This window comes from Labeo rohita, chromosome 13, assembly GCF_022985175.1.
Source record: "Labeo rohita strain BAU-BD-2019 chromosome 13, IGBB_LRoh.1.0, whole genome shotgun sequence".
Lineage (NCBI taxonomy): Eukaryota > Metazoa > Chordata > Actinopteri > Cypriniformes > Cyprinidae > Labeo > Labeo rohita.
Genome location: NC_066881.1, coordinates 17132280 through 17146024, shown reverse-complemented (window position 1 = coordinate 17146024; position 13745 = coordinate 17132280). Strand labels below are relative to the sequence as shown.

At 38.0% G+C, this 13745-nt stretch overlaps 2 protein-coding genes across 2 annotated transcripts in view; one reads left to right on the top strand and one right to left on the bottom strand.

The window, feature by feature from the left end:
* Positions 1–931, bottom strand: part of pgbd5 (piggyBac transposable element derived 5) — a 30316-nt gene extending 29385 nt beyond the window's left edge. Inside the window, exon 1 of the mRNA XM_051126700.1 lies at positions 8–931. Within this exon, the coding sequence (XP_050982657.1) occupies positions 8–317 (310 nt within the window). The 5' untranslated portion in view covers positions 318–931. The remainder of the gene's footprint in view (positions 1–7) is intronic.
* A 137-nt stretch (positions 932–1068) lies between these two features.
* cog2 (component of oligomeric golgi complex 2) lies at positions 1069–12368 on the top strand. Its single transcript, XM_051126694.1, has 18 exons — positions 1069–1391; positions 2879–3040; positions 3153–3218; positions 3300–3380; positions 3459–3559; positions 4221–4329; positions 5306–5485; positions 5659–5783; positions 5882–6008; positions 6119–6258; positions 7773–7834; positions 8041–8192; positions 8267–8449; positions 8538–8610; positions 8695–8837; positions 11175–11314; positions 11425–11605; positions 11696–12368. The coding sequence occupies exons 1-18, from the start codon at positions 1332–1334 to the stop codon at positions 11801–11803; spliced, it is 2193 nt and encodes a 730-aa protein (XP_050982651.1). The 5' UTR covers positions 1069–1331; the 3' UTR covers positions 11804–12368.
* Positions 12369–13745: the final 1377 nt, after the last annotated feature.

The window sequence follows — 13745 nt, the reverse complement described above, 5'->3', positions numbered from 1 at the left end:
CTCTTACCATGCGTGTCCTGGTAGTGGGGCACGCTGAGGTCCTGTAGCGAGTCGCTCCATCCCTCCTCCTGCGCCTGGCCGTTGGAGACGGACCCGGGGGGACCGCAGCTCTGACTCCTCGTTTCACCTGCTCTGGCATCGTCCGGATTCGTCTCCGGGTAGTTATCCGAATTGGAGTCTCCCGTCGTACTGTAAAAGGGGTTTTCGCTGCTGTCGTCTCCCGACTCTCCGAATACATCATCGGAAATCTGCAGGCTCTCGTAGCGAGAACGTGCTTCCTCGAGGAGCGACAGTCCCCTCCTTCCACACTCCGCCATCGTTTGTCAGTCCCGACGTAGAGCTGCTACACCCGGCGAGATTCGGCATGCAAATGACCTCCTTAGAAGCGTCAAATCCGGCATACAGTCTGTTCCACCAAGCCCCTCTGCGTTCGTGCGAGCGTGTCGCGGTGCTCTGCGCCAGAAGCAGCGAGCGCAGGTCTCAGGAGCGGCGGGGAAACAAAGGTGAGCGCCGCGGGAGCTGTCCGTCCTGTCTGGTGCTGAAATGCCCCCCAATCCTGCGAGCTGAACCCCACTACTGACCGCTCCACAAGCGATCTGTGCATCCGGGTTGGGCGGGCTCCCCTCTCTGTGGAGAATGACTGAATGAATCTCCGGCTTCCTTGAAAATCACCTGACTCGGTCTCCCATGCACTATCCAATGGGATTAACCTCTGAATGAATCATGGATGTTAGAGACACGAATTATAATTTGCTCTGCTACAGTGTTAAAATGCCTTGTAGGCGTATTAAATAAGAAGTTAGGCGTATTTAAATGTACAATATCATCAAGATCTAGTTAGACGTTTTAAAAGTTAAAGCAATTATTATTTTTTTATTTAATAAAACGAAGCAAATCTAAAATTTAAATACTGATAGTTACGAAAAAAAAAAAAATATATATATATATATATTATTTTACTTAACTGCTAGCAGTGTTAGTTTTACTGAGCCAGTAAATTTAAAACATAAATAGGAATAAAACACTATTTAAGTGTTATTCGCAGTATGAAATACGTGTGTGGGAATATTTTGTCTTAAATTGATTATGATCACCGCTTATGCGGTATAGTCGTGTTGCAGTACCACTGGAAGCCCATTGGGGCGCTATTCAGAGATATTCCCTCTTTTGACACTGTAGGGCTTTTGTATTTTCCACCCGCTCGTTAGCGTGTGCCATGTTTGCGGAAGTTGAATCGATTACCCTGTTATTTGAACGAAATGTAGCACATAATCTTCACGTTTAAACAAATACATTTTCAGATTATTTTGTTTGTGGCCCGTCCTAAAATAATGATGACCTTACCAAAGGGACCCGAATCTTTGTGCTTCGACAAAGACGAATTTATGAAGGTGAGTGAGCTGTTAGTAATATATCAATTGAAAAGAGACCTGTATTCAGTTGTACAGTAACTTGATTAACCAGTTGTTTATGTTTAGTTTTTTATCTTGTATTTAAATTTTAAGAGTTAAGTGTATTTACTCTCGTTATGTTTTGGGACCCCAGTGAGGTACACTTACATATAATGTTAGTAATTGGTCAATTAATCTGTTTTCTTATCAGGTGCTTATAATATGTTCTTTTAACTAAGACAAACCTATTGGACATTATTAAAGTTTTAACCCTCACAAATCCATGCACTGAAAATGTGACTGTGACTTTTAATATGTTTTTTGAGCCAATCAAAACATATTGTAAAAAATAGATTAAAACAAACCCCAAATCTTTCTCAGTCAGTAAACCTTAGCATCTGGGGTCTCAAAGCCGTTCAAAAGTTTGGGATCAGTAAGACTTGTAATGTTTTTTTTTAAAGTTTATGCTCATCAAGGCTCCATTTATTTGATCAAAATACAGGAAAAAGCAGTAATATTGCAAAATGTTATTACAATATAAAATAATGGTTTCTGTTTTAATATACTTTAAAATATAATTTATTCCTGTGATGCAAAGCTGAATTTTCATCAGCCATTACTCCAGTCTTAAGTGTTACATGATCCTTCTGAAATTGTTCTATTATGCTGATTTATTATTAGAATTATCTATGTCGGCAACAGTTGCCAAATAATATTGTTTTGAATTTTTTTTTTTTTTTTTTTTTGACCCTCAAACTTTTGAACGGTAGTGTATATTGTTAGAAAAGATTTCTGTTTTAAATAAATGCTGTTCTGCTGTTCCTTTTAACATTTTATTCGTTAAAGAATCCTGAAAAAATAAATACCGTATTACCAGTTCTAAAAAAAAAAATATTAAGCAGCACAACTGTTTCCAGCACTGATAATAAATCAGTGTATTAGAATGATTTGTGAATATCATGTGACACTGAAAATTCAGCTTTGATCACAGGAATAAATTAGACTTCAATGTATATTAAAGTAGAAAAATGTTATTTTTACATCATAATAATATTTCACAATATTTCTGTATTTTTAATCAAATAAACACATATGCTCTTCATGAGCATAAGAAACTTCTTTAAAAAAAACATTAAAACTTTTGAACGGCAGTGTACACAATATAACATTTTACGTGATAGACTATTAGAGAATGAATTGAAATTTAAATTGTTTATTATCAGTTATCATATGATTATGAAAAGTTATGAAATGTCAGCTTAATACTTACCTTAATTTTTTTTTTTTTTTTTTAAATGGCTTTAGGGTCTGTCAACCACCAAACAAAACAATGTTAAAGCTCAGACTGTTTTTAAGGATGTTTTTGAGATTCTTTATACAAGCATCTCTTGACTGATTTCCAGTTTCTTAGTGTGTTTGACATTATTTGACACATTTTTCTGTCTTAGTGCATTTTGATTTCAAATATTTGTATATTTCTATTGCAGGATGACTTCGACGTGGACAAATTTGTGGCTGATTGCAGAAAGCGTGTCCAGCTGGAGGAGATGCGTGAAGATCTGGAGCAATATTACAGACTTCTCAAAACAGCCATGGTCGAGCTTATCAATAAAGACTATGCAGATTTCGTTAACCTCTCCACAAATCTTGTGAGTCTTTGCTTTTTAAGAACTTTATACAGCATTTTCAGCAGAATTGGTTTCAAGCATCATGATTTTTGCCACACACTTTGTAGCCTTATTGTTTGTGTCTGTGTTTTAGGTTGGAATGGATAAAGCCCTTAATCAGCTGTCTGTCCCTCTTGGCCAGTTACGCGAAGAAGTGCTGGTAAGTGCTTAACACATCAGTGAATACGTTTGGATTGGCCATGTTTTAGTCAATATCTAAGTATCTTTCTCTTATGTACAGAGTTTGAGATCTTCTGTGAATGAAGTTATTGAAGCTATAGACACCCAGCTATCCAAGCAAGATGACATTCAAAAAAAGAAGGTAAGTCATGGCGATGAAACTTATAAAAATACCACGTTACAACTATGCACGCATTGTCCAACATTGTGTCTTTTGTAGCTCTGTGTGTTAAGACTTATCCAAGTTGTGAGATCAGTGGAGAAGATTGAGAAGATTCTTCACCAAAACACCAAAGATACAACATCGCTTGAGACCAGCAGGTATGTGAAGTAGTGAGAGACAAGAAGTAAATGAGACAAATAAACTGTTTTTTTAAACATTGTTTAAAAAGTTATTCCTCACCAGGGCTGCATTTGTTTGATATAATAAAAAACAACACTGTTGTGAAATGTTATTACAATTTTAAATAATTGTTTACATTTGTTTAAATATATTATAAAAAGTAATTTATTCCTGTGATAGCAAAGCTGAATTTGCAGCAGCCATTATTCCAGTCTTCTGTGTCATATGATTCTTCAAAAATCTTTCTGATGTACTGCTTTGGTGTTCAAAAAAATATTTTTTTATTATTAATGTTAAAAACTGTTGTGCTGCTTAATGTTTTTGTGGAAACATACATTGATATAATTTTTCAGGATTCTTTGATGAATGGAAAGGTCAAAAGAACAGTGATAATTTGAAATGGACATCTTTGTTACAATGTAAAAGTCTTTAAAATAATTTTACACACTGCTAAAAAGTATTAATCACTTATAAAATCTTACTGACCCCAAACAGTAGAGTAGTGTACACTCCAGCTAAACAACTTTTTTGAAATGTGACTCATGTCTTAAGGAAAGGGTTTTGTAGATTATGTAGCTTATGCATTATACTTTACGCTTAAATGAACAGCAAATTAACAGCTTGTTCTTTGTTTTTAAGTCCTCTTCTGGCAGGTCAGATTCTAGAGCGGATTGCTACAGAGTTCAACCAGCTACAGTTTCATGCAGTCCAGAGCAAAGGAATGCCATTGCTTGACAAAGTCCGACCGGTGAGCTCCCAGACCTTAAATAACTCCTTCTGTTTCTTATCAATTTTAAGCTGGGGTAGGAGAAAGTGTTTACACTATATGGACAAAAGTATTGGCACACACCTCTAATTTATGAAATTCAGGTGATTCGATTAGACCCATTACCACACCTAGCTATGCAATCTGCACTTTCTATGGCTGAGCAGCTACATGCAAGCCTTACATCACCAAGTATAATGGCAAACGTCAGATAGAGCGGTGTAAATGAGTTTGGTGTGGAAGAACTTAACTGACCCTCACAGGTCTCTGAACTCAACCCCATCGAATACCTTTGAGATGAATTGGAATGGGGATTGCAAGCCAGGCCTTCTCATCCAGCATCAGTGCCTGACCTCTCAAGTGCTCTACTGGTGACAAAACCACTCTAAAATCTTGTGGAAAGCCTTCCCAGAAGAATGGGAGATGGAGCTGTTATATCTACAAAGAAGGGACCAGCTCCACATTAAAGGGTTCTGTCATTAACTGTTCACCCTCATGTTGTTGCAAACCCCTTCGTTCATCTTCATGACCTTCTTTCATCTTCAGAACACAAATTGAGATTGTTTTGATAATATCAGAGAGCTTACAATTAAGGTTGAACCACTAATATCACATGGACCATTTTAACATTGTCCTTTCTAGGCATTGAACATGGCAGTTGCATTGCTGTCTATACAGGGTCAGAAAGCTCTTGGATTTCAAAATATTTTCAAAAATATCTTAATTTGTGTTTTCAAGATGAACAAAGGTCTTATAACATGAACTACATGAGAATGAGTAATTAAGTACAGAATTTTCATTTTTGGATGAACTATCCCTTTAACGTCTGTGTATTTAGATTGCAATTCATTAAAGTCCCTGTTGGTGTAATGGTCAGGTGTCCTAATACTTTTGTCTTTAAAGCGTATAACTGCTTACTGATTTTGTGTGTGTGTGTTTTTTTTTTTCTGTGTTCCAGAGAATAGCAGGTATCACTGCTATGCTTCAGCAGTCCCTGGAAGGCTTATTGATCCAAGGCCTGCAGACGTCAAATATAGATATCGTTCGGCATTGCCTGAGGACATATGCTACCATTGATAAGACCAGAGATGCAGAGGCACTGGTTGGACAGGTCTTAGTCAAACCCTATATGGATGAGGTACATTTTGCATATCACCCAGTTACAGCAGTACGGTCTATTGTAATTTGCATATCTGTCATTATTCACAGTGTTGTGAGTTCAGTCCACAGACAAAAAAATTCACAGACTTGTTATCTGACCTCTCCATGTGAATGACATTTATTCAACTGCACCTGTTTTATTTTTGTCAGGTTATAGTTGAACAGCTTGTCAAGTCTAACCCTAACGGCCTTAAGATGATGTACGCAAAGCTGTTGGAGTTTGTGCCTCACCATTGTCGACTGCTGCGAGAGGTAACCGGTGGGGCAATCTCTAGGTATGTTTGCCACTCAAAATGAACGTTTACTACATTGTGCCATTGCTGTCATATTACACATTATACGTTTTAACAAGTTTACCCTTTTGTATGCCCAGTGATAAAGCTGACATTGTTCCAGGATATGACTTCCTGGTGAACTCCGTTTGGCCTGAGATCATTAGAGGTGTTGAGGAAAGAGTCCCTTCCCTTTTCAATCCTGGAAACCCAGATGCATTTTATGAGGTAAGAAAAGGAAAAGCACAGATTTTAATCGTTTTCTGACTGAAATCACTATAAAATGGAATTTACATCTCATTTGACGGTTCTCCTTGTTTCTGTGTTCTTTTGTGCAGAGATACACTGTCAGCATGGATTTTGTGCGTAAGTTTGAGAGGCAGTGTGGTTCCCAGGCAAGCGTGAAGAGGCTGCGAGCACATCCGTGCTACCAGAGCTTCCACAACAAATGGAACCTTCCAGTGTATTTCCAACTGCGGTGAGTAAGAGGACTCTCTGCAGGCAAATGTGGCCCAAATCAAATTTTTGTGCTCACATGTGACTCAGATCCATTTTTCTCAAGACAGTGTGAATGGCACAAACTGCACGGAATCTGATTTTTTTCAGTTTTGATTTGTGCCACTTCTATATGTGGTATTAAATCTGATACAGGTCAGATGTTTTGCAATGCAAGCGCAGTCTGAACAGTCATATCAGAATTCATGCGACTTTTACGTCACTCTAGATCAACATTCGTCACGATCTGCGCTCATGGGAGTAACTTCAAAGATTTTACATACCCAAAGTCATCAAGACAGTTGCTAAAGGTAGTCAGACATACAGTGATGTGTCAGAACTTACAGTGACAACTTTATATACATGTACAAGACATAAAAGATTCACAAAACATAAGGATTCGTATTATAAAAGTTTAAAAACTCTGCTCTCTTCTGTCACATCCTTGTCTCTATGAATGAATGTGAATGTAGCCTAAGAAATCCAATCCCAGCTGTACCATCCCAGTGCTTTATCTGTTCATGAGCCAGTTTTCTGGGTCAAATACAACCTGGAAATTCTGTGTGACCTGTTTGTTTCCCACTCTCTGATGTAGTATATTGACATTAAACAGTCAATCTCCCACCAAAAAGTGTAGAGGGAGTGATTCCTTTAAAGGGGTTGTTTGTAACCTGCTTCCTGTAAACTTACCCTGTGACTAAATAGGGTTTTTTTCATCATTTTTTGGAATCTCCTGCAAATCTTCTTTGTGCAATATATTTAAAGAGAGATAATCGCCTTGGATATGAATCGATCTGTGTTTTAGGCTGGACAGTCTTTGCTCTGTGATGTTTGATTACTATTCGCTGGTTATAAAGTCCACTGCTATCTTAGTTTGTTCAAGCCAGTTAAGCCTGTAAAATGTGTTTGCTTTTCTTTGGAATTGAGGTCTTGTAGTGAAATTCAGTAGTTTTTGTGTTGCATTTGTTTTATGGTTCAACATACTGGATTTGACACAATGTTTGCTTTTTTACTGTAGTTATTAAATACTTAAAGACTTCTTTTTAATGATTATTTATTCCAATTAAATTATATTTAAGAAGAATTAAATTGTATCTAATCAATCATTTTGTTAATTGTTACAACTAAAAGACTAAGCGTAAAAGTCTGATTTCATAGGCGAAGAGGACTGGTAAAAGTTTGAGTAAAAATACACTTGTCACTTGTCACTCTTGTTTCATTCCCCCATACTTCCTGTGCATCGGCCCACATGGAAGTCACATACAGCTAAATATGGACCTGTGTAATGGATTCTCCATTACCAGTCTGACCTTTCAGATCACTATTCAGTTGTTTAATGTTCTGCCTAAAACAGAATTAGTATTTGTCTGAAGTCCAGAATGAAGTCATTGAGAACTTCGTTAAGAATAAACGTTACTGCTATGTAGCAGAGGCCACTTTGAAGTCTTTGTGTCTACAGCTGTCTCTTGACTTTCTGACCTGGACTTGTTTTTTTAGGTTCAAGGAGATTGCTGGAAGTCTAGAAAATGCCATTTCTGATGGACTAGAGGCAGCTCCAGGTTAGTCAGTGTATAAGGGCTAATGTAAGAATGAATGCACATCATAAACAACACCTTTAACACATGTAGACAGAGATGTGTGGTATTGCCTTCTCTGTGCATCTGTTGACCTGCTTTTCATGATAAATATAGCTGTTACTTGTATAAGAGCACGAGTAACTGATTACCACTTACATCCGGTGTGCTTTTTGTATTTGTGAACTCAGCGGGCAGCAGCTACCACCTGCAGGTGACTGAGGTGTTGTGGAGCTGTGTGTGCAGGTGCTGGGCTGAACAGGTGTACCTGGCACCTCTTGCTCATCGATTTTGGAAACTAACACTGCAGCTGATTTCCAGATACGCCAACTTTCTTACAGAGGTAAAGCTTTCCTGTTGGAAACAATATGAATCATAATAGAATTGTTATTTACGTATTTGTTTTTTGTCTCACAGGTTCTAACAAAAACACCTCCCCCAGAGACTAGCAAAGATTCGGTAAGATCCCTCCCAAGCTCTGCTTCCTCCACATCGAGCCGCACATCACAAGACGCAGATAGCGAAACAGGCGGCCCAACTGTTTTGTCTACTAAGCAGCTCGTCTTCATTGCAGCTGATGTTGATAAGTTACAAGGACAGGTAATTCAGATGTCCATTTTACATGGATCATACGTCTAATTTAGATATAATTTGGATCAAGTGAGAAACACCTTTTCTCTGTTTCCAGATTCCAGACATTTCTGAGATGATCAAGGCAAAATTGGAGAGTATTGGATTCAAAAACTTTGCTGTTGTTTCAGGTTTGTTCTGGAGTTTGAAGCCATTTATGATGCCTTATCTAATGTTCTCAAGTTAATAAGTTTGTTTTCTGTTTGGTGCTCCAGAAGCCTTGAAGGATTCCAGTGCATCCCTGTCCAGCTGCATCCCCACACTGAACAGCAGAATGACTCAGCATCTAACAGAAAGGAGCATTCGTTTCCTGAAAAACGCTTCGGAAGTCCCACGACTTTATCGAAGGACTAACAAGGTCGGGTTTAATGCCCATGTAATATTTAAAAGTCATTCAGAATGACAGGAGACAGGCTGGGAAGAAAAAAACACATTCGGATTGATTTGTTTTGAAATGTTTATAAATTATTTGGTTGACTTTTTTCCCATGCAATATTTACTTAGTTAAAAAACAGATTTCTCAAACAATTTCATGACGTTATAAATGGTTGGAAGTGACAACAATGGATCAACAATCGCTGGATAGACCCAAAACACTACTTTTTTTTTTTTCCTTTTTGATAATCCGTTTCACTCGGATGTATGTAACAATGTGAAGGAAGTGTGTAGCTACTTCTGTTACATACTTCAAAGTGCATACGTTTGCTAAAATGTGACCCAGGACCACAAAACCAGTCCTAAGGGTTAATATTTTTTTTAAATGGAGATTTATACATCAGGCTGAATAAATAAGTTTTTCACTGATGTATGCTTTGTTGAAATAGGACAATATTTGGCCAAGATACAACTATTTGAAAATCTGGAATCTGAAGGTGCAAAAACATCTAAATATTGAGAAAATTGCCTTTAAAATTTTTCAAATGAAGTTCTTAGCAATGCATATTACTAATCAAAAAGTATGTTTTGATATATTCACGGTAAGAAATTTACAAAATATCTTCATGAAACATGACCTTTACTTAATATCCTTCATTTTGACCCAGTGTATTTTTGGCTATTGCTACAAATATCCCCGTGCTACTTATGACTGGTTTTGTGGTCCAGGGTCACATATTGTTTTGGGAGTATCCTACAATAGGTTTACATTTATGCAAAGTCAAACAACACTTTTGTTTTCTCAAAATATGCTATTAATATCACTTCATTTACCAGTGATTCTCAAATGATTCGTTCAAAGCAGTTCAAAGATTCAGTTTCTCTAAAAAAAAGGGGTGCCCAAGTCTGTTCCTGAAGATCTACCTTCCTGCAGAGTTTAGTTCCATCCCTGATCAAACACACCTGTCTGTTATTATGAAGTGCTCCTTCAGATGCTAATTAGTTGGTTCAGGTGTGTTTGATCAGGGTTGGAGCTGACCTCTGCAGGAAGGTAGATCTCCAGAAACAGGGTTGAGCAACCTTGCTCTAAACCCTCCTTTCCGTCAGCCTACTCTGCTCTGATTGGTCAGTCTGTTGTGATTGGTCTACCGCATACAGCTTGTGTTAGAAACAATTTGCCCATTTCCATAGTTTTGTATTTTAAATGCTCTGTAGAAAATATTAAGTAGTTTACATTACCTTCAAAATGCACAAATTAAATTGCGAATTGAAAATATGCCTAAGGGAAATGCATCAATTTTTACAAAAACTCCCATATATCTCCAGAAAAGTCTTTACGTTTGCATGAGCTGGTTTGTCAGACAATTTCGAAAAAGAAATATTTTGCAAAACTGCAACACATTTACAGCTCACATGGCATATGTAAAAAGTCATATGATCAATTTTCAATGTACTATAACCTCCAATAAACAATTTATAAAACACATACGTGGCCGCTCTCAAGTATAAGGGGCTTTCTCTCCCATTAATGCTTAGACCATTTACTTCACACATCTGGTGCATTACGGCTCTAACAAGGCCACCAGAGCGCATCACGGCCATTCTAGTCAATGCTTGTGTTTGTACCAGCCGCACTCCTTCTGTAAATGTACACACATATGCCTTCAATTAAATATAGCCAAAATCCCACCAAAATCAGTTGCAGTGACTTCTCGCAGAAGGAAAAAATTATGTTTTAGTCACTAACATTGGTTAATGGAAACGCTGTCATTTCGCAATGCCTTTTATCGACATTTATAAAATATCACAATAGCACAAATCTGTAATAAAAACATTCCTAGTGAAGCCAGCTGGTTTGTCAAGCAAGTGTTTTGTGACTCCTGTGTTGAACTCCCCAAGATTAGAAAGCAGTTGTCAGTAAAATGACGTGTTTGAGGCGGGTCAAGTTGTTCGTGCCCGGCCAGCGTAGAACGTAGGCGGCCGTTATGCAAATGTGTTACACTGTGATGTGTAGCCGTCACAGAAGTGGGATTCGAATTACTTATCACTGAAGACTCTTTCAGGCTGTTCAGAGTCAATTCTTTATTTTGGAAGACGATATCGTTATTTATTGTCCACTTTTGGCTTTACAACTTTGCAGATCATTTGCACTCACTTACAGCTGCACACTGCATGAAAGGCAATATTTTAAATGGCATAATAGGGTCACTTTAAAAACCTGGAAGTGCCAATTTGATGCTTTGCACGTTTTCATTTTCCTCTACATGCAAACAAGAAAATGCTCAGTGCTCTGGCCTTAACAGTTGCTTCTCATTAATAGGAAGTGCCCACCAGAGCCTCAGCCTATATGGACAACGCACTTCAGCCGCTCCATCAGCTGGTCACTGACTCCAAAAATGTGGTGAAAGACTCTATCATCCAGGAGTGGCTCTGTGTCACACTTTCAGACTGCACCCATAGGTACAGCAGAGATGAAATTGATGATTAAGAAACATCTAGGTAAACTAATTTATTAGTTCTAGATTGAAGAACTTTTTTGTTTAAAAAAAAATGATGTTTGTGTTTAATAGATATTTCGAAACTATATCGGATGTGCTGAGCTCGGTGAGGAAGATGGAGGAAAGTCTGAAGCGGTTAAAACAGGCTAGGAAAACAACCACCACCAGCACCGTAGGCGTCAATGCAGGGCCATCAGATGACAGTAAGATCCGTCTGCAGCTGGCACTGGATGTGGAGTATCTCGGAGAGCAGGTATAAACATGGTTCTTGATGAATGTTCAGCTTTTCTCTCCTATTTGTGCATATCAGGTTCGCTTCATTATACTTCTCTTTCTACCCCAGATTCAGAAGATGGGGCTTCAGCCAAGTGACATCACCATGTTCTCTTCTCTTCTGGAACTGGTAAAGGAAGCAAGAGATCTAGCTTCAGCGGAGCAGACAGGCTCCTAAACCACAATGATCAAAAGTAGGGTCCAAAATGGTTACTGATCCAAATGATGCCACATGGCTCAGTATCGGCTCCAGGAGTGGTTTCATGAAGTTCTGCAATCCCTCTACTGATTTAATAGCAGCTATCTCAGCCTCTCTAGAGAAGGAGCATGCTAAAAGAATGTGATTTACTCTCTGATAAGTTATTTATTGTTGAACTATATGGGATAATATGACCAGGAGAGTCATATAATGTATGGTTCAAACTTATTGGAGAAATGAATAGAGTTTTTTGTATGAACCAATCAGCACTCAACATATAAAGTGCTATAAGCTCTTGTGTCCTGTCATATGTGGTTACATCAAGAAATTGCACACAACACAGGTGGTTCAGCTTGAACAGTTGTTCTCCTCAGACGTTAGCTCGGGCGAACCCTGCCAAATAGCATCAACGGTGCAAACGCTAAAGAGGTTTAATGCTCACATTGCCTCTGTTTTCCTTTTTCAAAATGGGTGTTGGAGTTTGTTTCACTGGGTAAGAATGGGACTACTAAGATTTAACAATAAAAAAATGAAGGTGGTATGAAATATTTGTGAGTGTGGTTTGTGTACAGAGTTAATTTGTTACTAAAATGGCCTTGTTGAACATTTAGAAAAGGTCAGTGACCCCTCAACTGAATGTGTGTGTATTTTAGATGCATAATTACGATTTAGGTGTCTTTTCATAGCAGTTTCCTTAATAATTGTTTATTGCTTATGTGCTTAAATGATCCACTCCTTACTGCCTAAAGTAAGGCTACGTTCACACTGTCAGTTTTTCGGATTGACAGCCGCAGTTACTTACAGGTGTGAGTCTCGAAATGACCCGTTCACACAGCAGCTTACAGTAGCGTCTCGAATGTCGTCTGTATGAAAGTGCCAGGGGAGTCAAACCCTATTCCTGTAAGTTACCGAAAACACAACTAGTTGTCCATACTATGGAAGGCCAAATGGTTCAAAAACACGGGTGTGACAACTGCATTCTGTAACCGAACTCGCACCCGTAAATTCTCAGGACTCACAACTGGAGCCAAGTCCGTGGTTTTCCAGTGGAATTGGGTTACTTTAACACTGTTGCCGCGGGTTTTCATGTCCGCGGGTTTAAGCATCCTCAATAACATGATATGTATCCTCTGAAATTTGAAAACACAATTGGCCTAGTTTAAAGTAGCAATTGGGTGGGTTTTGTTGTAAAAATATTTGGCAACCCTGCACAACCGCATTGTCGGAAAACGCGCTGTGTGAACTGAATAGGACAATGGAAGGCCAAATGGTTCAAAAATGCGTGCATTTTAACGTCAACAAATAAAATATGTGTATTTGACGCATATTTCACGTGTTAAATATACGTTGTTTACACGTTTTTAATATGCTTGTTTTTCATGCATAAGCAACACATTTAACGTATGAATTAATTGTATAATAGGCGTCAAATACGCATATTTTACACGTTGTTGATGTGTTAAAATTCACACAGCTCATGTTTTCCGACATTGCGGTTGTGAGTCCTAAAAATGTACGGATGCGAGTACGATCACAGAATGCGGAATCACGCTCGTAAATAACCGTACTGTGTATGAACATAACCGTATTAAGGACTCAAACACAGGACTGACAACTGTATTCTGCTGCTGTGTGAAGGTGGCTTAAATGTGGGTTGTTTAATGATTATGACATAAGATACTGTAGTTACACTGTAAAAAATAAAACACAATTTGTTGAGTCAGCTTAAAATAATTTGTTACCCTGCTGCCTTAAAATTTTAAGTTCAGTCAACTAAAATAAGTTTAGTCAACTTGAAATGTTAAGTTGTACTAAGTAACAACTTAGATATTTGTGTTTGCTACAAAAAAATTACCTTGCCTTAAAATTTTGAAATTTTTTTTGAAAAAGTTGATTCAACTCAAATATCTAAGTTATCACT

Excerpts from the sequence above, each read along its gene's own strand:
- cog2 (XM_051126694.1), top strand. The coding sequence starts at position 1,332 with ATGATGACCTTACCAAAGGGACCCGAATCTTTGTGCTTCGACAAAGAC. Across the intron at positions 5,784-5,881 it reads ACCGGTGGGGCAATCTCTAG|TGATAAAGCTGACATTGTTC; the intron begins GTATGTTTGCCA and ends TTGTATGCCCAG. Across the intron at positions 6,009-6,118 it reads ACCCAGATGCATTTTATGAG|AGATACACTGTCAGCATGGA; the intron begins GTAAGAAAAGGA and ends TCTTTTGTGCAG.